At 36.3% G+C, this 22,309-nt stretch overlaps 1 protein-coding gene across 4 annotated transcripts in view; it reads right to left on the bottom strand.

Moving 5' to 3' along the window:
- The window catches only part of OXR1 (oxidation resistance 1), a 490,658-nt gene that overhangs the window by 303,009 nt on the left and 165,340 nt on the right, over positions 1-22,309 (bottom strand). The window contains exon 1 of one of the 4 annotated variants that reach the window (XM_054560902.1): positions 8,828-8,951. In XM_054560902.1, coding sequence (XP_054416877.1) covers positions 8,828-8,853 — 26 coding nt within the window. In that variant the 5' untranslated portion in view covers positions 8,854-8,951. 4 annotated transcript variants of the gene reach the window in all.

Genomic DNA, 22,309 nt, shown 5'->3' with positions numbered 1-22,309 from the left:
ATGTTTAATTTCATGACCAGTTCAAAGAACAGCTGAGCAGAGGGATTAACAAGGCTCAAAAGGTAATCAAATAGCTGCCAATGTATTGTTACGTTATCATGGATGGATATTCTATAGGTTACGCAAGCTGCAAAGAAAACATGTAGGTGAAATCATGGTATGGAGAAAAAAAGCCCACAACAGCTGCTCATCAAGATAGATTCCATTTGTTTCTTCTTCAAATTACATTGATGGCATTAAATAATTTCCAACATACTTATTTTATCAATAAAAATAAAACAAGACAGTGGTGCTAGATGTATCAAAATCCATTATTTGATCATTTTTTCAAGTTTTTTTATTTCATAAATAATCCAATGCTTTTTTAAGATAAATAATGTTAATTCTGCTTCTGCTGAATATACTAGAAGCCCAGAAAATCCTTAATAAAAAGCTATTCAGGAAACAACAACACTATGAGACAGTCATATGACTCAATGAATGAATTTGAATTGTTGGAGGAAGCAGGCAAGTGGGTAAGGGACAGAAAGACAATATCTTCATTCTATTCCCAGCTATATCTTCATCCTCTGGTTGACCTATGATGACTCACATCTCTCTGAGTGCTTGCAGTGACTCTGAATTGTTTTAAAAAGTTTTTTATTTAATTCTATATCATAGATCATTTCTGCTGGAAAGCATACAATACAAAATGATCTCTTTTTATTTCTTTCTTCTATCTATTCAAAGGAAAAGTTATTAACTTCCTGTATAGATTGAAGTGAAATGTCATTAAGTTTACAGAATTTAATAGTGAAAAACTAGTTATAAAAATGTTATAGAAAATATTTTTTAAAGTTTTTGAATTACGTGACTAAACAGCATTGAATTGTATGGTCCAGAAGCAAGAGCTCTACTGGAATTTGGATATTAATCTAGGTCTATTGGGAAAACACTAAATATATCTTTCGTGGTATCAGATTCAATGGATCATAATCTAAAAATACAAGCTTTCAAACTTCCTTTTCTTTAAGAATTACTCAGAATCCTGGGAGTCAAAAGAGTCCAAAGGTATGAGTCTGACCCCAGGTAGCTGCATTTCTGCCCAGTATCCCAGGTGACTGATCGGACCAGACAATATTTTCAGTAACACTGCTCTACAGGGTCATCACCTGTTCCTTTGTTGGCATCTCTTTGAGAATTACATTAACATCTATAAATAGAATGACTCATGACTAACATCAGGAATTCAGACACAGACTCTTAATTTTAACACTCAGTAATGAAATGAGAAGACAATTTTAAAGGACATGCATTTGACCTTGGCTAATGTTTTTATCAATAGACAGTATTTCAACTGAGACTTGACACTTGCTCCTGAAAGTTCTGTAATTGCTTTTAGTTGTCTTATTTAGGTTCCAGTCTCTGGGATGATTTTAGTGTAAAAATTGTGAAGATGTAAATTGTCATTTATCAAATAGATTGTTCAATCCTGATGAAATGCACAAAAATATTGGGTTAGTGAGCTTTTTATTTGTTTATTTTGTAAAACATGGGCCTTGGCCAACACAAAATTTAAATATTCTGACTAACTCAAAATAACAAATCCTTTGTTAAATGATGCTTGACCAAGGGCACCAAGTCATATAAAAGCAATAGTAACAGAAGTCCTCCCTGGACAACTCTGGAACTCTAAATCACTCCATAAGCAAATAAAAGGAAGGAAATATATCAAACTATATTTAATCAAGTTTTATCAAATAATAGCTGTGTGCAAGCAGCAAGGGTACAGACAAAAGTACTATAGTGTTAGTTCTTATCTTTCAACATGCATACTAAAAATTGTGAGAAGTATTCAAATAAGTATACACAAAATGCTCAGAGGGTGGCAAGGCAGAAGAGACCCCGTCCATCTGGGGAAGTAAGAAAGGCTTGAAGATGGCAATTACATTGGAATGAATGCAACATCACAGAGTCAAAAAAGTATCTGCCCCAGTTCACAAAATCTCATAGTCTGGAGTAAAAGTGTGAGGGATTGAGTAGTGGGAAGAGGAAACTGGAAGAGTATGTTGGGGACAGACTAAAAATACCATACATTGATTCCATGAATAAGATAATTAATATCGTCAGTTCTGAGACAGACTTTAGTTATTATTATTTTTTAACATTTTAACACCTTTGAAATGAAGATGCTGTTGGGTGGGTAGCAGTTTTGATGTTGTCACTACCTATACATGGACATCAAAACTTGCAAAGTAGGTGTCAGCAACTTGAAATAAAATTACTTTTTAAATTATATATGTCTATATATGTATATATACATATATACATATGTACACATATATACATATATGTGTATATATATGTGTGTGTATATATATACACATATATACATATATATATATATACACATATATAATTTTTCTTTTTTTTTTTTCAGACAGAGTCTCGCTCTGTCTCCCAGGCTGGAGTGCAGTGGCGCTATCTTGGCTCACTGCAACTTCCCCTTCGCAGCTTCAAGCAATTCTCCTGCCTCAACCTCCCGAGTAGCTGGGACTACAGGTGCACACCAGCACGCCTGGCTAATTTTTTGTATTTTAGTAGAGACAGGGTTTCACCGTGTTGCCCAGGCTGGTCTCAAACTCCTGAGCTCAGGCAACCCGCTTGCCTAAAATCACTCTTTTAAGAAATGCTTCAACTCTAATACTCCTGTTGAAATGGAGAATACTGTGTGGAAAAACACAAATCTCAATGATTTGCAGGTAGAAAGAAATTCATAAAGGTCAAACTTAAAATGTAAAGTTGTAATAATTACCTTAACCAATGTATTTTTTCTTATGTTTCCCTTTTATTTATGCATTAGAGTGACATATAACAAAATCTTTTTTCCTGAAGTATAAAAATGTTTTTTCAATAAGAATAAAATAAAAATTCAAAGAATAAGAATGCTTTGTGGCTTAGTTTAATTGGCAGATTTTTTTTTTTCTTAGCAGTACGTAAAATAATGGTGTGTTTTCTGATCACCACCATCTTCGATTTGATGAAATGGGCTACTCAGCCCATGTGTATTGTGCACCTAGGCTATGCCAAGTACTATGCTAGATGCTGAGGCGATAACAGTGGGCAAAACATGACAATGTCTCACATCTTACAGTGTTTACAGGCTCAGGTCCTGAATTATGGCGGAAAAGCCTGGACTATGTATTATAATTGGATGTATTATAATTGGATGCCACCATGAGAGTTTAAGAACAGGAGTGATGTGATCAGACACATTTTGAGGGAAGTTAGCTCTAGCAGTGGCATATAGGAGAGAAGGCAGGAAAAGGAACTGGTGGTAGGAGGAATAGTTAGAAAAGTCTTGAAATAGTTTGTGTGAGATATAATGAGGGCCTGAATTAAGGCATGGTCACAGGCAGAGAAAGAAAAAAGAGAATTTAATCAACATGATTCCTACTGCTCATAGTTCATGATCAAAGAAATCCAGCAGACAATTTCAACTGCCTTCACATTGATGGAAATATACTAAAGCATTTGAGAGCTATTCTATCATCAAACATATTTTTCATTTTCAAAGTGATCCATATACTTTACCTTTGATTAGCCCAACACTTAGGGCAAGGCACCATGCTAAGCCCAGGAAATACAAAGAAAATAGTCTTCCCAGGTGAGGGAGAGAAAGAGATCCATGGGTGATGTGATGACACCAATGTGACTATGTGCAGTAAAACCAACTGGGTGAGCTCAAAGTACACAGCACCACTGGAGATGGAAAAGATCTCCAAGGGGCAGTCACATCTGACCAGGCACTTGAGGAAGTAGTACAAGGAAGTCATTGTACATTCTTATACAATGCAAGAAAGGGCATCCTGGGCAGAGGTAATCTTGTGCAAAAACAAAGAGGTGAGATAGAGCAGAGCACATTTGGGGCAATTTTCAATATATGGCTATGGCTTAGTACAATATGCCTATCAACAGTGGGAGAGGTTCGGGGCAGATAATCCAAAAGGCCTTACATCTATTAAAAGGTTTCAATTTAGTCCTAATACAGGACAGATCCACTAAAGGATTGCCTACGTTTCATTTTACGTTTTTTAAAAAGGCCCTTAAAATGTACTCTAAATTGGATTCCACATAGAAACAATCCTGGAAGAATTTTCAACAAGTTTCAAAATAAACAACAAAAAGCAAAGGACAAGATTTCAAATGTGACCCTAGTTTAAGGATGCAATTAATTTGAAATGTTCTCATAAAGTACAATTCTAGCAGCAGTAAATTGGTGACCAAGTTAAACTTTTGTTTCTTTAAAATTCCAATATCAAGTAGAGTGGGTGGCCCTATTTTCAGAATAATTCCATGATGCACTTTGATGTAACAGAAAGAAAAGGTATCCATAGATACAGAATGTTGTTGGTGGTGATTTTTATTTTTTGGTAAAGATAACAAGATATGAAACAATTTTCCTGTTAATTAAAACTCTATTTCTGAGCATGATATTTTAAAGAAATTTTATACATATAATGAATATTTGGATATATATGTGGTTAATGGTTATTTTAACAAACATTTTGGTTTGCTGAAATTTTTATAGGCTAAATTAAAAGATAGTGCTGTCTTTAAGTTCATACATGGATAAAATGCAATGGAATAAAAAATTCAGCTAATATCATGCTTCTCTTTTGGATATTTGTGGAGTTCAGTTTCCATCTTGTATCATATTTAATTTACCATTGAAGAATTAACCACTTCTTTGTCCTGAGTCTGTAATTACACATGAGCTTACCAGACAGAAACCAAATGCAGATGGAGTTAGGAGCTAGACTATGTTCCATGTGTCCTGCATACAATATGTCAGCTAGCCTCTGGGACCCCAAACTGAGCACACAGTGGACATTTAGTCAAATATGCTCCCTTTCCCCAAATCATCTCACGTTCTCATGTTTTTAACTTCCTACTGTTTGAGCAGTAGCAGCCTTCCTGCTGTTACATCATATTTGTTTTTAAGCATGTAACTCTCAGTCTCACCCACTAACCTGTAAAATTCTGGAGAGCAGGAATCATGTTTTATTCATTTTTGAATATTTTTATTTTAAAAAAAGTCAAGGGACATGCAAAAAATAAAAGCTAAAGAAATGTATGTTGAACCAAATTGGAAATATATGCACAATACTTAAAACTTTTATTGCTAATCTCAACAGAGACGATGTTTCTAGAAAACAATCAAAATCTTATACTATATCAAGCAACGTAATGCCTCTGTCTCTGTGCTATTTCAAAATCATAAAGTTTTCAACCAGCATACTTCAACATCATCAAAACTAACATTTGAAAGAAAAAAAAGAAAATTTCCTGTTATTCTAAATTAAAAACAATCATTATATAAATTGAAACTGAACTGGCTTCCAAGTGAATGATTATGTGTATACAAAATTGCTTAAAATGGCAAAGCTAAAAGAACACATTCTTAACCCTATTCTGATCCATGTATAAGAATGAAAACTATAATGTATTCTACAGATAACTTTTTTGTTTCTAAATGGGCATAATTCATCTGTATAAATAAAATATATATTAAAGACAGTATATATGCTTGTAAGATTTCCAATTGCAATGATAATAAGCCAAACTGTTTGCAAATATCACACACTCAGATGTGGCCCTTGATTCCAGGTAGTCTAGAATGAAATGTTCAGAGTATCAACATGAAAACTCACGTGCTCAGGTGACAGCTTTCTTGTCCTCACCTCAAGAGCATATTGTTTTACACTAAACCCTGAGGGAATGAGCACAATTTCATTTAGACATTAGAATATTTGTTTCAGACACTGGAGCTGTTAAGAGAGTCAGGCTCAACATCTCTAGCCTTGATAGGTTCTATAGGAGTGCAAAGAATGTGTTATATCCTTTCTCGGTTCCCAATTTGCAGTGAGAACTTCACTGAATATCACAGTTTGCTGCTTGACAGAATACTACCAAATTAGCAAATTTGCTTCAGTTCTAGAAGCAAGAAAAGTTAGGGAAATGACTAGATAAGCTGTTTGTTCTTAAGAAAGGAATTACTTTTCTGAGGTACACAGGCAAATTATCAATCAGTGCCAAAGTTTTGCTTTGCCTTAAAACAAAAACTTAAAAAAAAAACACCCTCTTTCAGAGCTCTGTAAAATGAAAATATAAGAGCATTTAAGGAATCATACTCCTATGCTCAAGAGATACTTAGGTGGCTTTAAAAGGTCTGCTCTGTTTTACTTGGAATGCTAGCTGGCACTACAAGGAGTTTGGGACTGGCAGTTTGTTGTGTACAGTGCACTGCTGCTGCATCAGCCAAGAAGAGCAGACTCTTAGGGAGAATGTCCTAGGCAATGTGTTGATTTCAGAGCTGCCTCTCTTTTCCTGCTTCATATTTTGATTGCTTTTGCTTTTCCTTTTCAAACCATAATTTAGAACTGCAATAAGTTAGTGTTTTTTTTTCCCTTTCCAACAACAAAAATTTAATATTAAATGTACCCAATTCCTTCCACTTTGCTACAAAGAATCTAAACTGAAAATACTACACGGACAAACATGAAAAGATTCACCACATTCTTTCAGGTGATACAGAATAATTTAAGAAATGTGTACTTGGGAGGTAGCCAGGCATAATTTTGATCATTTAATAACTAAGAAATTGCAGGGTTATGAGGAACGTCTTCATAATCAGACTTTAGCTTTGGTAAAAGCACCTAGCTCATTTCACTCTTTCTGTCAGGTGTCTATTTAAAACACTCAAGGAATTGATCATTCTCTTATCTGAACATCCATCATTGCATGAATAAATTATGGTTCATTCATCACATGAAATATTATGCACCATTGCAAGCTCAGCTATGACTCTACTGGCCTGGAGTAAGCACTATGATATACGACTTGATGAAATATCAAATTTCAGAGTAATGTTTATATTGTTATTTTTGTTTAAAAGTATGCATGCCTGTGAGACAGCATACATGTGGCAGGCATGAAGAAAAATGTGAAAGTGCTCTCCATGCCCGGAGAGTAGGATTAGAAAGGGGATGTGGCCCCTACTGACTCCAAGGGACAGCAAAAAAAAATTAAAAGACAGAAAAGTAAAAGAAATCCTCTTCATGTGGGATCATTAAGATTTTTCTTTTGTTTGTATCAATATGCACACATTTTGTAATTTGAATATCTAATGAAGGAAATGTAAAAGGAATTTTAAACAAGTAATTTGGGATTGGATTTGTTTTGATTTTTAAGAAATCTATTACCAAGCTTCTGTGGACTCTACCATCACCATTTACTAGCTGCGTGGAGCGGGATAATTTGCTTACTCTTTTCTTACCTCAGTATGCTATCAGTTACGATGGGAAATATAACAATACAAACTTTGCAGGAGTGGTTGTGATGATGCCGTTAATACAGGCAAAGCGTACAGAACAGTGTGTAGCCTACATTCAACAATAACTTTGGCTTTGAGTAGAAGTGGTGTTGTATCTGGGACTACTTCTAAAGGAATAACTTGCTAAGGTTTCTGGTAACTCTGTTGGTTCTGTGACTAAACCATATTCTATGTAGCTAGCTGCATTTGGCTCAGAGCTATGGATGCTTTTCCTTGTTTAAATATTGATGGAAGGGAGGCAAGAAGAACTGCAAGTTATTTTCTTATAATTAAACGAAGAGTCAAAAGTCATCAGCGGGGTAACATCAGCTGAGGAAGGTTAATTCTTAACAAGGCAATTTCAACCCCTAAAATATAAGTCAGGCAAAATTTTTATTTTTTAAATTAAGTTTCCAGATAATTGTTGTTTTCTGGCTTCCGAGATGCAAATTCATGATCAACTATAAATGTCAAGCCAGGCAGAAGAGGGTGCTAATTAAGTAATCTGGTTAAGTACTCAACTTTCAAAAATTGTGTTTTTCTCACCTGCCCACCTATAAACTTTATACCAGAGAACAAAATAGCTTTAATTATATAAGAGCATAATATAATCTTGAAATTTAAATGATGTTAACATCAATGATGTTATCTATATCTGACAGAAATAACGAAAAAGAAAATGCATTCTTACAGTCAGGAATAATGAGAATTCATGAGTAAAGGTAGTTTGCTTCTGGGGGCGGGAGATTTCTGCACTTTTGTTTTAACTGATTTTCTAAAAGAGCACCTGGTCATCTACCAAGGCCAATGAGGTCTATTCCTGTAATGAGGTCTATGCCGGTAACAACTGAAAATAAGAATTTCCAATAATTATTTTTTGTTGCTAGACCTATGCTATTATTAGTTTAAAATATTAAGTGGTTGAAACTATTATTCACAGAATAATACAGACAACATTTTTCATGATTCTGTTTTTTTCAAGTAATTTTAGATTATTTTAAATATATTTAAGCTGAATACAACATACTGAAATATATAAGTGCTTAATATATTTTAATTGAGAATACAAATTATGATTATCTCCCTATGCCATTTAAAACCGCTTACACCAAACAATAAAACTGTGTTCATAAATGATAGGTGGTGCCAAGTTGAAATTAGGAAAAACCGCATTTAAAAACGAAGAACTATGACTTTGAAAGGGATAGTATGCAATGAATACTGCACAGCAAACATATCAGAAGGGTTTTCCCTTTCTCTAGTACCTATGTCTTTGGCAGTCTGCCTTGTTCACGGTCCCACTTCGCCAGGAACAAAATGGCAACAGAAATCCATCTGTTTGGTCCCATAAACACAAAGATTTGATTTCTCACTTGCACAGAAATCAGAGAGCTATTTTATAATGGAACGAGGAAACGTTTTCTTCATAACACAGGAAGTAACAACAGATGGAGGCTGATAGATCCCACCTACCCTGGGCTGTTTTTGTCCTTCGTCATTTCTGTGCAGGCAGGCAGGCAACCTTATATCTGTGTGGGAGCCAGGGCGGATCTGATCAGAGTTCTGTTACCTGTGAGCCCCGTACTAGATGTCTCGCTAGCTCCACCCACTACCTCCGCCAGGAGCCCGGCTGTTGGGGGGTGGGGCTAGTATCAGACCAACATCTAAGGCAAAAAGAGACCCAAATCCCACATAGCAAGCTGTTATCACCCAAAGAATATGCCGTTTGGTGTGTACAACGAAGGGGGGTATTAAATACGATGACTCTTCAGATATGTATGTGAGAAAGATCTTCTGGAAGTGTATTTTTCTTTGTATGCTACAAGGAGAACACAGAAGCGATTTAGAGATAGTGCCCATATCAGACTTTTAACCAAGGAACCCAAGAATGTTGATATTGACACTGCTATCACTGTAATTCATTGTGTTCTTAAAATGTGCTAGGCAGTATGGTAAGTGATTTAAATGCATGACTTCGTTAATCTCACAGTGGACTCTAAGGGAGGTGCTATTCGTATTTCCATCGAACAGAATAAACAATAGAAAATTACCAAGGTTGAGGAACTTGCCCAAGGTTACATAACTAGTAAGTGGCAGAGATGAGATTTGAATTTTGTCCTGTAAGAACCCAGACACTGACTTCTTCAGCACTTTACCATACTTCCCTCCCCTTCATACATTGCTTTCAGGAGATCTTTTTATATCACCAGACCGTTTTCCCTTTATATTAAAAGAAAAATCAGATAAAGTAGATTAATGATTTCTTGAGAAGCATTCTAATAGAGATTAGCCTCAGTTACCAAAAGTCAAATTAATACCCTCAAAAATTTAAGATGCCCTCAAAGTAACGTTTGACTTTTAATTTATTTTAGAAATAAGAGATGTGTATGCTGATACACAAAATTTGTAAACATGGTCTTCAGCTATAAATTAGTTACACAGCATTATAACAAATAGAACTACCAGAAAGAATAAACTGTGTCTTTTAAGGAATATGTTGAGGGTGGGATAAAAGCTTATTAAGTTTTCTTCTACCAGAGGTCACCACAAAAATTCGGTTTCCTTTCTTTGTTTTTTCTGTTTTGGTTTGGTTTTTGAGACAAGGCCTCGCTCTGTTGCCAAGACTGGAGTTCAGTGGCACCATCTTGGCTCACTGCAGACTCAACCTCTCAAGTGATCTTCCTGTTTCAGCCTCCAGAGTAGCTGAGAGTACAGACACATACCACCATGCCTGGCTACTTTTTGTATTTTTCAGTAAAGATGAGGTCCTGATATGTTGCCCAGGCTGGTCTTGAACTCCTGGCCTCAAGCAATCCTCCCACCTCAACCTTCCAAAGAGCTGTAATAGCAGGCATGAGCCACTGTGGCTGGCCAAAAATTTGATTTTTTATTTATTTATTTTTTTTAGATGGAGTCTTGCTCTGTTGCCCAGCCTGGAGTGCAGTGGTACTATCTCAGCTTGCTGCAACCTCCGCCTCCCAGGTTCAAGCAATTCTCTTGCCTCAGCCTCCTGAGTAGTTGGGATTATAGGCACACACCACCACGCCTGGCTAATTTTTGCATTTTTAGTAGATACAGGGTTTCACCATGTTGGTCAGGCTGGTCTCGAACTCCTGACCTTGTGATCTGCTTGCCTCAGTCTCCCAAAGTACTGGGATTACAGGCATGAGCAACCACAACTGGCCTCAAAAATTGGATTTCTAAGTGGAGAAGTTCCCTGTGGATTCAGAGAAGTCATGAAACAGGATAGCCCCAGGGTATTTCCACAGCTTAACTTGTAAAGAAAAGTAGAAATGAGTTACAGCAATGTTCTTAGAATACAAGTTTATTTGTTAATGAACCACATTTGAACACAAGTGTCCACCTTGCAGATTTCTAGAGGGTATCAGGGATGGGGAGACAAACCTCTTCTCATCACCCTCATATTTTTCACTCTCATTCATCTGCCTCGACTGGAAAAGAAAACTTTCACAAAGCCAACCTCTACTTGATAGCCTAGTAAGAAAGGGCTCTTCTTGCTTCCCTCTGCAGATAGTAGGGTCTGAAAAACATTGTAAGGCCCTGGTCTTGTTATTGTTTCTGTTAATCAGCATGTCCAACCCAGGCGAAATTAAAGTCAACTTATTTTTAAGAAAGGACATAGCCTGGCTCCACAAACCTTCATTTTTGCCACTGTTCTCCAGGAGGAGCTGCATTTTTCTTGCACTTGAAGAGGAGTAGGAAGATATGATTTGCCATGCCTAGAAATTCTTTCTAAAGCCTCGCAGTACGAATAGTGCTAAGCTGTGAATTAATTAGTATGAATGTCCTTTCATTTCTGCCCCTAACATTTATATTCACATAGAATCTGATTAAGTGGACATCTAGAGTATACTTAAAAAGTAAATAAGGTCTAAAATAGGCAACAGATGATGGACATGGTTGGAAACGATGGTAAAAATGATGACTTGGTAAGTAAGTGAGAGGGTGCATAGGAGACAGGCATGGTAATGAGGCTAGTCGTCTTTTAGCACAAGCTGGAAGTGGTGCATCTGGGGTGCTGTCCTGAATCATGACCCAGTTAATAATGAGCAGTTCTCAAACTGCGGGCACCAGACAGCATACTTCAGTATCCTGCAGATGGATTCACCTGGCACTATGAAAACGCTAATGTTTGAATGGACTCTTACAATAAAGCTGTTAAGACTCATGGTACTTTTCACCTCTATATTATGGTTTGTTTTATAATGATTCAGATTTCACTCTTCTTTGGTATTTCATGCTACATAAAGCCTCTTAAATGACTGCAAATGTATCACTAGTCCATGAGGTTATACTAGAAATAAAATAGGTAAGATGAGTGTGTTTGTCTACTTCACTGTACTCCAAGGCTCTTTAATAATAGGACAGCAGGTGGAGATTATCAGGAGTGCTTTAGCAGTTTCCATTTAATTCCCTGTAAATAAATGGCTCTGTTGTAGACTCATTAGACAAAGGATTTAGAAACACTAGAAGAAGAACTCTCCTTGAATTCCTAATGCCTATTGCCCAAGGTCATATCTAAACTATTCATATTTGTTCTTAAATATTGTGATTTATATTAAATAATCATAAATCTAATATCTGTGTGGTGTATATATATATGGGGTGTGTGTGTGGGTACACATACATTTTCTACAAGAATTTTGTAACTAAATTTTTCAGATGATACTATCCTTTTTAATATATCTTCTTAAAAAAATGGGATACATGTGCAGAATGTGCAGGTTTGTTACATAGGTATACGTGTGCCATGGTGGTTTGCTGCACCTATTGATCCGTCTTCTGAGTTCCCGCCCCTCACCCCCCACCCTCAACAAGCCCTGGTGGGTGTTGTTCCCCTCTCTGTGTCCATGTATTCTCATTGTTTAACTCCCACTTATGAATGAGAACATGCAGTGTTTGGTTTGCTGTTGCTATGTTAGTTTGCTGAGGATGATGGCTTCCAGCTTCATCCACGTCCCTGCAAAGGACATGATCTCATTCCTTTTTGTGGCTGCATAGTATTCCATGGTGTATATGTACCACATTTTCTTTATCCAGTCTATCATTGATGGACATTTGGGTTGGTTCCATGTCTTTGATATTGTAAATAGTGCTGCAATAAATATATGTGTGCATGAATCTTGATAGTAGAATGATTTATATTCCTTTGGGTATATACCCAGTAATGGGATTGCTGGAACAAATGTTATTTCTGGTTCTAGATCCTTGAGGAATTGCCATACTGTCTTCCACAATGGTTGAACTAATTTACATTCCCACCAACAGTGTAAAAGCATTCCTATTTCTCCACAGCCTCATCAGAATCTATTGTTTCTGGATTTTTAATAATCAATTCTGACTGGCATGAGATGGTATCTCATTGTGGTTTTGATTTGCATTTCTCTGATGATAAGTCATATTGAGTTTTTTTCATAGGTTTGTTGACCATGTAAATGTCTTCTTTTGAGAAGTGTCTGTTCATATTCTTTGCCTAGTTTTGATGGGGTTGTTTGTTTTTTTCTTGTAAATATGTTTAAGTTCCTTGTAAATTTTGGATATCAGACCTTTGTCAAATGGCTAGATTTCAAAAATTTTCTCCCATTCTGTAGGTTGCCTGTGAACTCTGATGATAGTTTCTTTTGCTGTGCAGAAGCTCTTTAGCTTAATGAGACCCCATTTGTCAATTTTGGCTTTGGTTGCAATTGCTTTTGGCATTTTTGTCATGAAGTCTTTGCCCATGCCTATGTCCTGAATGGAATTGCCTTGGAAAACAAAGAAAAAAGCAGGGGTTGCAATCCTAGTCTCTTATAAAACAGACTTTAAACCGACAAAGATAAAAAAAGACAAAGAAGGGCATTATAAAATGGTAAAGGGAACAATTCAACAAGAAAAGCTAATTATTCTAAATATATATGCACCCAATACAGGAACACCCAGATTTATAAAACAAGTTCTTAGAGACCTACAAAGGGACTTAGACTCCCACACAATAATAGTAGGAGTCTTTAACACCCCACTGTCAGTATTAGTCAGATCAACAAGACAGAAAATTAATAAGGATATTCAGAACTTGAATTTAGCTCTGGATCAAGTAGACTTAGTAGACATCTACAGAACTCTCTACCCAAAATCAACAGAATATACATTGTTCTCAGCACCACATGGCACTTATTCTAAAATCAACCTCATAGTTGGAAGTAAAACGCTCCTCAGCAAAATGCAAAATAAAACTGAAATTATAATAAACAGTCTCAATACAACAGTGCCATGAAATTAGAACTCAGGATTAAGAAACTCACTCAAAACCACAAAATTTCATGGAAATTGAACAACATGTTCCTGAATGACTCCTAAGAAAATAATGAAATTAAGGCAGAAATGAAGTTCTTTGAAACCAGTGAGAACAAAGATACAACGTACCAGAATCTCTGGGACACAGCTAAAGCAGTGTTAAGAGGGAAATTTATAGCACCAAATGCCCACGTCAGAAAGCTAAAATGATCTCAAATCAATACCCTAAAGTCACGAATAAAAGAGCTAGAGAGGCAAAAGCAAACTAATCCAAAAGCTAGCAGAAGACAAGAAATAACTAAGATCAGAAAAGAATTGAAGAAGATAGAGACATGAAAAACCCTCCAAAAAATCTTAATGCAGGAGGTGTTTTTTTGAAAAAATTAACAAAATAGATAGACCAATAGCTAGACTAAGAAGGAACAGGACAATAATCAAATAGACACAATAAAAATTGATAAAGGGGATATCACCACTGACCCCACAGAAATACAAACTACCATCGGAGAATACTATAAACACTTCTATGCAAATAAACTAGAAAATCTAGAAGAAGTGGATAAATTCCTGGATGCATACACCCTACCAAGACTAAACAAGGAAGAAGTTGAATCCCTGAATAGATCAGTAATAAGCTATGAAATTGAGGTAGTAATTAATAGCCTACCAATGAAAAAAAAGCCCAGGACCAGACGGATTCACAGCTGAATTCTACCAGAGGTACAAAGAGGAGCTGGTACCATTCCTTCTGAAACTATTCCAAACAATTGAAAAGGAGGGACTCTCCCCTAGCTCATTTCATGAAGCCAGTACCATCCTGACACCAAAACCGGGAAGAGACACAAGAAAAAAAGAAAACTTCAGGCCATTATCCCTGATGAATATCGATGCGAAAATTATCAATAAAATACTAGCAAACTGAATCCAGCAGCACATCAAAAAACTTATCCACTATGATCAAGTCTTGGCTTCATCCCTGGGATGCAAAGCTGGTTCAACATATGCAAATCAATAAACGTAATCTATCACATAAACACAATCAAAGACAAAATCACATAATTATCTCGAGATGCAGAAAAGGGCTTCGATAAAATTCAACACCACTTCATGGTAAAAACTCTCAAACTAGGTATTTATGGAACATATCTCAAAATAATAAGAGCTACTTATGACAAACACACAGCCAATATCATATTGAATGGGCAACAGCTGGAAGCATTCCCTTTGAAAACCAGTACACAAGGATGCCCTCTCTCACCACTCCTATTCAACATAGTATTGGAAGTTTTGGCCAGGGCAATCAGGCAAGAGAAAGAAATAAAGGCTATTCAAATAGGAAGAGAGGAAGTCAAGTTGTTGCTGTTTGCAGATGACATGACTTTATATTTTGAAAACCCCATCATCTCAGCCCAAAAACTTCTTGAACTGATAAGCAACTTCAACAAAGTCTCAGAATACAAAATCAATGTGTGAAAATCACAAGCATTCCTTTACACCAACAATTGGCAGGCAGAGAGCCAAATCATGAATGAACTCCCATTCACAATTGCTGCAAAGAGAATAAAATACCTAGGAATGCAGCTAGCAAGGGATGTGAAGGACCTCTTCAAGGAGAACTACAAAGCAGTTCTCAAGGAAGTAAGAAAGGACACAAACAAATGGAAAAACACTCCATCCTCATGGATAGGAAAAATCAATGTCGTGAAAATGGCCATACTGCCCAAAGTAATTTAGAGATTCAGTACTATTCCCATCAAACTACCATTGACATTCTTCACAGAATTAGAAAAAACTATTTTAAATTTCATATGGAATCAAAGAACCCCATATAGCCAAGAAAATCCTAAGGAAAAAGAGCAAAGCTGGAGGCATCATGCCACCTGACTTCAAACTGCACTACAAGGCTACAGTAACCAAAATAGCATGGTACTGGTACCACAACACACATATAGACCAATGGAGCTGAACAGAGACCTCAGAAATAATACCATACATCTACAACCATCTGATCTTCGACAAACCTGACAAAAACAAGCAATGGGGAAAGGATCTATTCAGTGAACAGTGCTGGGAAAACTGGCTAGCCATATGCAGAAAACTAAAACTGGACCCCTTCCTTCACCTTATACAAAAATTAACCCAAGATGGATTAAAGACTTAAATGTAAAACACAAAACCATAAAAATCCTAGCAGATGATACTATCTTTTTAAAAAACAATGAAAATTTTAAACAGAAGTTTATAAATCCAAGCTCAGCTATTAAAAATTAAGCAATGGCTAATACTAATACTGGGAATATGGTAAGAATGGGGAAGTACCAATTATTTTTATACATTTAAGCTGGGAATACACATTGCTGATAAAACACTCCTATCATCTAGGTTAACATGCTATACTGGTATTCTAATTTCAATTTGGTGATGTTTTATATTTTAGTATGTTTTCAAAGACTAAAGATAAATTATTACTTAAAAATCCCAACTGCTGAATAATCTTTTAAATATTATTTTTCAATTTTCTATATCTAAGGATATAATAATTACAAACAAAATCCTATGCCTTCCTGAAAAGAAAAAATGAGAGTGGAAACTGTGGCTAGTAATCTATTCAACAGTGGCTTGATATGTTTTAGATGCATGCCTAGGGCTATAGTAAGCTTTAACAATCAAATTTTGATGAGTTGGAAATTATTCTATCACCCAGAACTAGAAAGGAATGGAAGTATCTTTTTATTCTTTACATACCAAATAGTTTACCACGTAATAATATACTATATAATTTCTCTACTACTGAAATCAGCAGTAGTTTTCAGTATATATAGAAAAAACATCACATTTTCATTAGAGATTGAGCCGATTGTCCTGTGACATTAGGATTGAGGACAAATTGTGCAGTCGTCCATATGGCAGCACTGAGCACAACTGTCCAGAAAATATTGCACTCTTTTCTTCAAAGCAGAGCTTATTAAACCATAGCTTTTTGGGGTAGGATGTGGGTGTGAGAATAAACCAATAAATTATAAGACTATAATTATCTAGATAACATCCTAGAGTTTCTAAAACTGCTGTCCACCTTGAAAATTACCAATACAGTCCCACCGCTGAGGAGCACCACTCTCAGTCCTCTCTATAATTTCGAGCAGACTTTTTTCAATTTAGTTGAAGATGAAATAAAAGGTCAATTAAGTGAAATTTTCTTCATGCCTCCAAATATCAGCCACAGTAAAACCTCACTTATCCAGCAACTTCAGCTATCCAGAATCTAGTCAATGATTTAAAAATTCACAAATTCTTAAGGATTTTATTCACATAAGAGCTTTAAGTGTAGAACCTAATTAGAATTATATCTACAACTTGATTTCCTTATTATTCTTCAAGTAAGTGTTTATATCTGGTTTCTCATTCATTCAACAAATTTATTCAATACTTTGGTGAACACTTGGTGGCATGTTGCTAAGTACTAAGGATTCAATAGTAAGAAAAAAATGATCTGCTCCATCTCCTAGCAGGTAGCAGGGCAAGGTAAGACCCATAATGTTTGGGTGTCAAATAAGAAGGTGATTGAGGTGGGGTGGGTAGTGACTATCAAAAGCCAGCACATGCCTTTAGCTACATGGGAATTCACAAGACATAGCGGTTTAGAATTTCTGAATTTAAAAGAAAATATCAGAAAAAAAGAAAAGCAAATATCAGGAAAACACAAATTGAACTAAATTTAAAAATTTTTTTAAACTAAAATAACTGTTTTATTTTGAGCTGCTCTAACAAACTATGATAGCCTGGGTGGGTTAAACAACAAATTTTTTTTTTCTCACAGTTCTAGAGGCTAGAAATCTGAGATCAGAGTGTGACAGCGTGGTCAGGTTTTTGGCAAGGGCTCTCTTCCTAGTTTCCAGAGAGATACCTTCTTGCTATGTCCTCGAATGGTAGCGAGAAAGCTCTGGTCTCTTCAACTCCTTATAAGGGCATTAATCCCATCACTGGGGCTTTACTCTCTTGATCTAATCTAATCCTTATTGCCTCCCAAAGGCCCCTAACTCCAAATGTCATCTAATTTGGGATTAAGGTTTCAACATATGAATTTTAAAGGGACACAGAAATTCAGTCCATAGCAGTAACAAACACAAATAGAAATACAATTTTTAAAGAAGCAAATACCTTCTGAATACGAGCAATTGCAGGAACAACAATACAACTATAATTTTTCATTATTTTACTCCAGGAAGGTTCTAAGCACCTTTCATGGATTATCTCATTTAATTATCCCAAGAACAGCAATGGGGATGCATCTCTTAATAAATCCAACTCATATGCAGATGGGGGCTGAGGTACTTAGAGGTTAAGTAACTGGCCCAAGGTCTTAAGGCTAGTAAATTATCGGAACCAGAGTAGTGCTAATCTAATTCCACACTTATTGGACAAGCTATATCGTCCTGCACCAACATGTTATGTCTATATCATAAACATACTGCTCTCATTTATTGAATCCTAACTGTAAGCTGGGCACTGGTAAGTACTTATCAAGTATTATTTGATTTAACACTAAGAACAAATGTATGAGAACAGCACTACTTTCATCCCCATTTTACAGATGATAAAAGTGAATCTCAGAGCAGTTAAATGATTTGCACAGTTCCAAAGCAGAAAACCCAGTGCCATCCAATAGCCATATCATACACGCCATATATGTAATTTTAAGTGTTCTGGAAGCCACATTAAAAAATAAGTAACTTAATTATGTTTTATTTAGTCCAGTATATCCAAAATATTATCATTTCAACATGTAGTAAGTATAGAAATGATTGAGATATTTTGCATTTTTTTCATATTAAATCTGGGAAATTCAGGGTGTATTTTTCATTTACAGCATATGTCAATACAAACTAGTGACTCCTGTTTTGGACCTTATAACATAGGTAGATATAACCATTTATCTGGTTTGTGGTGGGTTTCCCAATCTCTTTCTTTATTTAGATGACTCTGGATTTGGATATAATTGGTTGACAATCTAGTCCTTGTGTCCCTACCTTGATCTCCTATATTTACCTCTATGCTGATACCCATGGACACAATGAGATCCACACATATTACAAGGTACATGTGAACAGTCCCTAAAGATCTGCACTGGTCATTAGAAGCTGAACGTCCAAAGTGGTTGTTTGTCCTGTTCACATGGCACATCACACATCATATATGCTGCCTTGTGTGTTTATCTTTCTTTTTGCTTACATCTCTCCAGCTAGTGTATAAGCCCCCAAGTAGTTTTCTTTACATCTCTACAGTCCCAGCTTCTAGCACAGTGTCATGCACATATTAGATAATGCATTTTAAGGGATGACAACAAATTCCCAGGAGGAGGCATCTTGCAGCTTCACTGTATCTACTACAGTACCTTGTCATAGATTCTCAATTCATTTTGTCTGAGTGAATGAGTTTTGCTTTATTGGCTAATATGAAAAACTCTATTGCACTCAGCATGAAAACAGCCATTAAAGAGATTATATAAGAGGGTTGTTGGAGATGATCTCAGAAATTTAGAACCCATTTGCCATCCCTTATTCACAGGGAGCCAATGTCAAATTGGGATCATGATCCTGGTTTCTTGGTTCCTAATAGTGTACTCTTTCCATTGTTTACATGATTTCTTTCTGCTTATACGCTTCCTAATTTCTCCCAAGGGGAGAGTACTGTCCTCTAAATCAGAGGTCAAAGATAATGAAATAAAGATTGTGAGTTGTTGATAAAGACCAGTTGCACTGGTGTAAAAGGCAGAAAATAGTGCAGTCTTATAAGGTAAGAAAAATTCCATTCTATGCTAAATATCCTTTATTTTGGAGATATGAAGAGGGACATTTTACTTAATGCAAAGATATCTATGAAATTAGACACGAAATCATTACATTTTCTTACCTAAAGTTCAGAGTTTGTAGCTTCTAGAAATAGTATTCACCTGTACACTGATAGACTTGCTATTTTAAAAGAGATTAACCACAAGTATGCTAATGCTTTTGAACATCACTTCCTTAATAATTTTTTTTAACAGAAGTACAAGGGCTTGACAAATAGTCTCACGATGAATTTTAAAAGACAATTATATGGAGATAAAAGACAGCATAAAGGGTAAGAGAAAGTATTTTGGAGCCTTATAAATCTGGATCTGAGTCCTGACTATGCCACTTACTGCTATTGCACTGGAGGCACATAGAAAGATTTTTTTGTTTGTTTGTTTTGCTCAGCCAATAATCATCCCCCTTTCTTTATGGGGAAGGTACAATGTACTACTTCTCTTCTTATGGGGTTTGAGTTGCATTTAGCTGACCTTCCTGCCCCAGGGTGAGCATGTATTTCAGGTCAAGCCAATCAAGGAAAATGACACTCAATTCCAGAAACTGTAGGAACTACAGGGAGAGAGGCATGGCTGGTCTTCTAAGGTGACCAGAGAGGATGTGAGCCTGTAGCTGCTGGAAGCTATTCTGCTACTTCTGCAGGGAAGGCTATGTGTGAAGGTAGCTGACAGAGAGAAACATACAGTAAAGAGATGAATAGAGGGAGATTATCTCCTTTATGCTTAGGCATGACTGAAGCCAGCCCCACCCCTAGACTTTATATGAACCATTAAACCATTAAAACTTAGGTTTTCTGTCACTTGAAATTGTAAGGTCCTGAAGAAAACTTCTCATCTTCATTTTTTTTGTTTGCATAGGCACAAAACACTCAGTTTTATTGGGCTGTGGTGAGGCGTAATTGAGCTCATATTCATAAAGCTCTTGGGATACAGTACAGTGGTGGCCATTTTGATTTTAAATGGGACTGGAGAGTGAGGTGATTACAACTTTGCGCTGTTGAGCCAAACAAATCTTGTTAGAAACCTGGATATGCTAATTACCAGTAGTGAAAATTTGAATGAGATTACATAACTTCTCAATTCCAGCTTAATATGTAGACTGAGAATAATAATAAATACTTGATAGAAGCCTCATGCTGACCGGAAATGACATATGCAAGGGTCTAGGTGACTGTATGGCACATAAACAGGAGTCATGACATGGTAGCTATGGCTTATGCTATTATCAATTTCAATAATTACTACCTCTAATTTTTTTATGAAGAAAGGCTTATAAACAGTATCTGTTTTTGTTTTTTAGGCTAAAAGAGATGATTATTTTAAATTTCTCCTTGGAGAGGAAAAAAAAAAGTGAAGCGGATTTCAAAAAAGCTAGGGTGACCTTAAATAGTGAAAATGGATGTAGCATCCAGAATGTAAAGCTCTACTTTACTCTTCATCCATCTGACCCACTTTTGATTGGTTAGATCACTTTTGGTCATATTTGTATGACCAACAACAACCAATAAAGTAGTGAGTGATCAGAGCACTGAAGGGTGATGAAATATGTCACACAAAGAATGGTTACTATACCTGAGACTGCTGAGCCTTGAGAAGATAGAGGGCTTTGATAGGGCCACATGCTATGGTGGTGAAGAAGGAATGTTCCGGAACACCAGATAGTAAAGGAAAACTGTAGTGAAATAGTATCACTCTTATTTCATGTCAAAATGTACCCACTTTCCACAGTTTGATGGTCACCCCATCCCATCATGTAGAGAGAGTGTACTGATTCTTTACATGGGACATAAATTCATATTCACAAGTCCCCGATGTGCTTATAAAGTCACATGAACATATGAATAACTCAGGCTTTAAATGTTTAAGTGATTAAACAGATGTACTGGTAATTATTGGAACAGGCACTTGCCTTTCATAGCATCACAGATCCTCACAATTGAGGGTGATTAGGGAGAAGACCTGACTGAATGACTGACAAGCCCAGATTCAAAGGTAATTTTGTCGTTTTCTATGTTCAAGTAGAGACTCTGTCAAGAGCAATAAGGTCAGCAAGTAAGGTGTTGCTGCCAAGGAGAGCTCTTCGAAATCGGCTTTAGGAAACTCCTTATCAAGTCTCCACGGCCCCCTTCCTGTCATGCCAACCTCACTGACCATTCCCTCCCTCACTTCCTCAGTCACGCTGACCTTTGTCTTCCTCCAACACAGCAAACATGTTCCCATAATCAGCACTGTTCACTTGCTGTTCCTTGGACTGCAGAGTCTGTCACCGGATGTCTGCACAGTGATCCCTCATTCAGCTCTTATCTCGACTGTTACGTCCTTAGAGGTGACACCTGGCCACCACAGCTAAGGCAGTTCCTCCCCACCCCTACCCATTCACCTTCAGTCATGCCGCCCTGTGTTACATGCTTCATAGCAATGGTCATCTCACCATGGGATGGTCTCTCATTGAAACGTGTTTATTATTATCTCTCTCCTCCACTAACAGTAAGCTCAAAGGAAGTAGACACCTCAATGATTTTATTCATAATTGTATGCCCAGCATCAGGAATAGCATCTGATTCCTAGTAGGCACGAATTACAAAATTGCTGAATTAATGGATTGTATTTTCTGAATCCATTCAACTTTAACATTAGCTAATTTTTAATTTTTCTTAGCACAGATAAATGTAGAAGTAAAGTTTAGATTAACCTGTCTAAACTGTTACAAATTACAAATCAAGTAAAGTGAACTCAGCTTCTTTGTCTCTCAGAATAATTTGACTATGAGCAAGGAAAAATTATCACCCCTGGAAAAGTAATTTTTTTTCTTATCT

Source organism: Pongo abelii, chromosome 7 (genome assembly GCF_028885655.2).
Source record: "Pongo abelii isolate AG06213 chromosome 7, NHGRI_mPonAbe1-v2.0_pri, whole genome shotgun sequence".
Taxonomy (NCBI): Eukaryota; Metazoa; Chordata; class Mammalia; order Primates; family Hominidae; genus Pongo; species Pongo abelii.
This window is presented reverse-complemented; position numbering and strand designations above follow the sequence as displayed.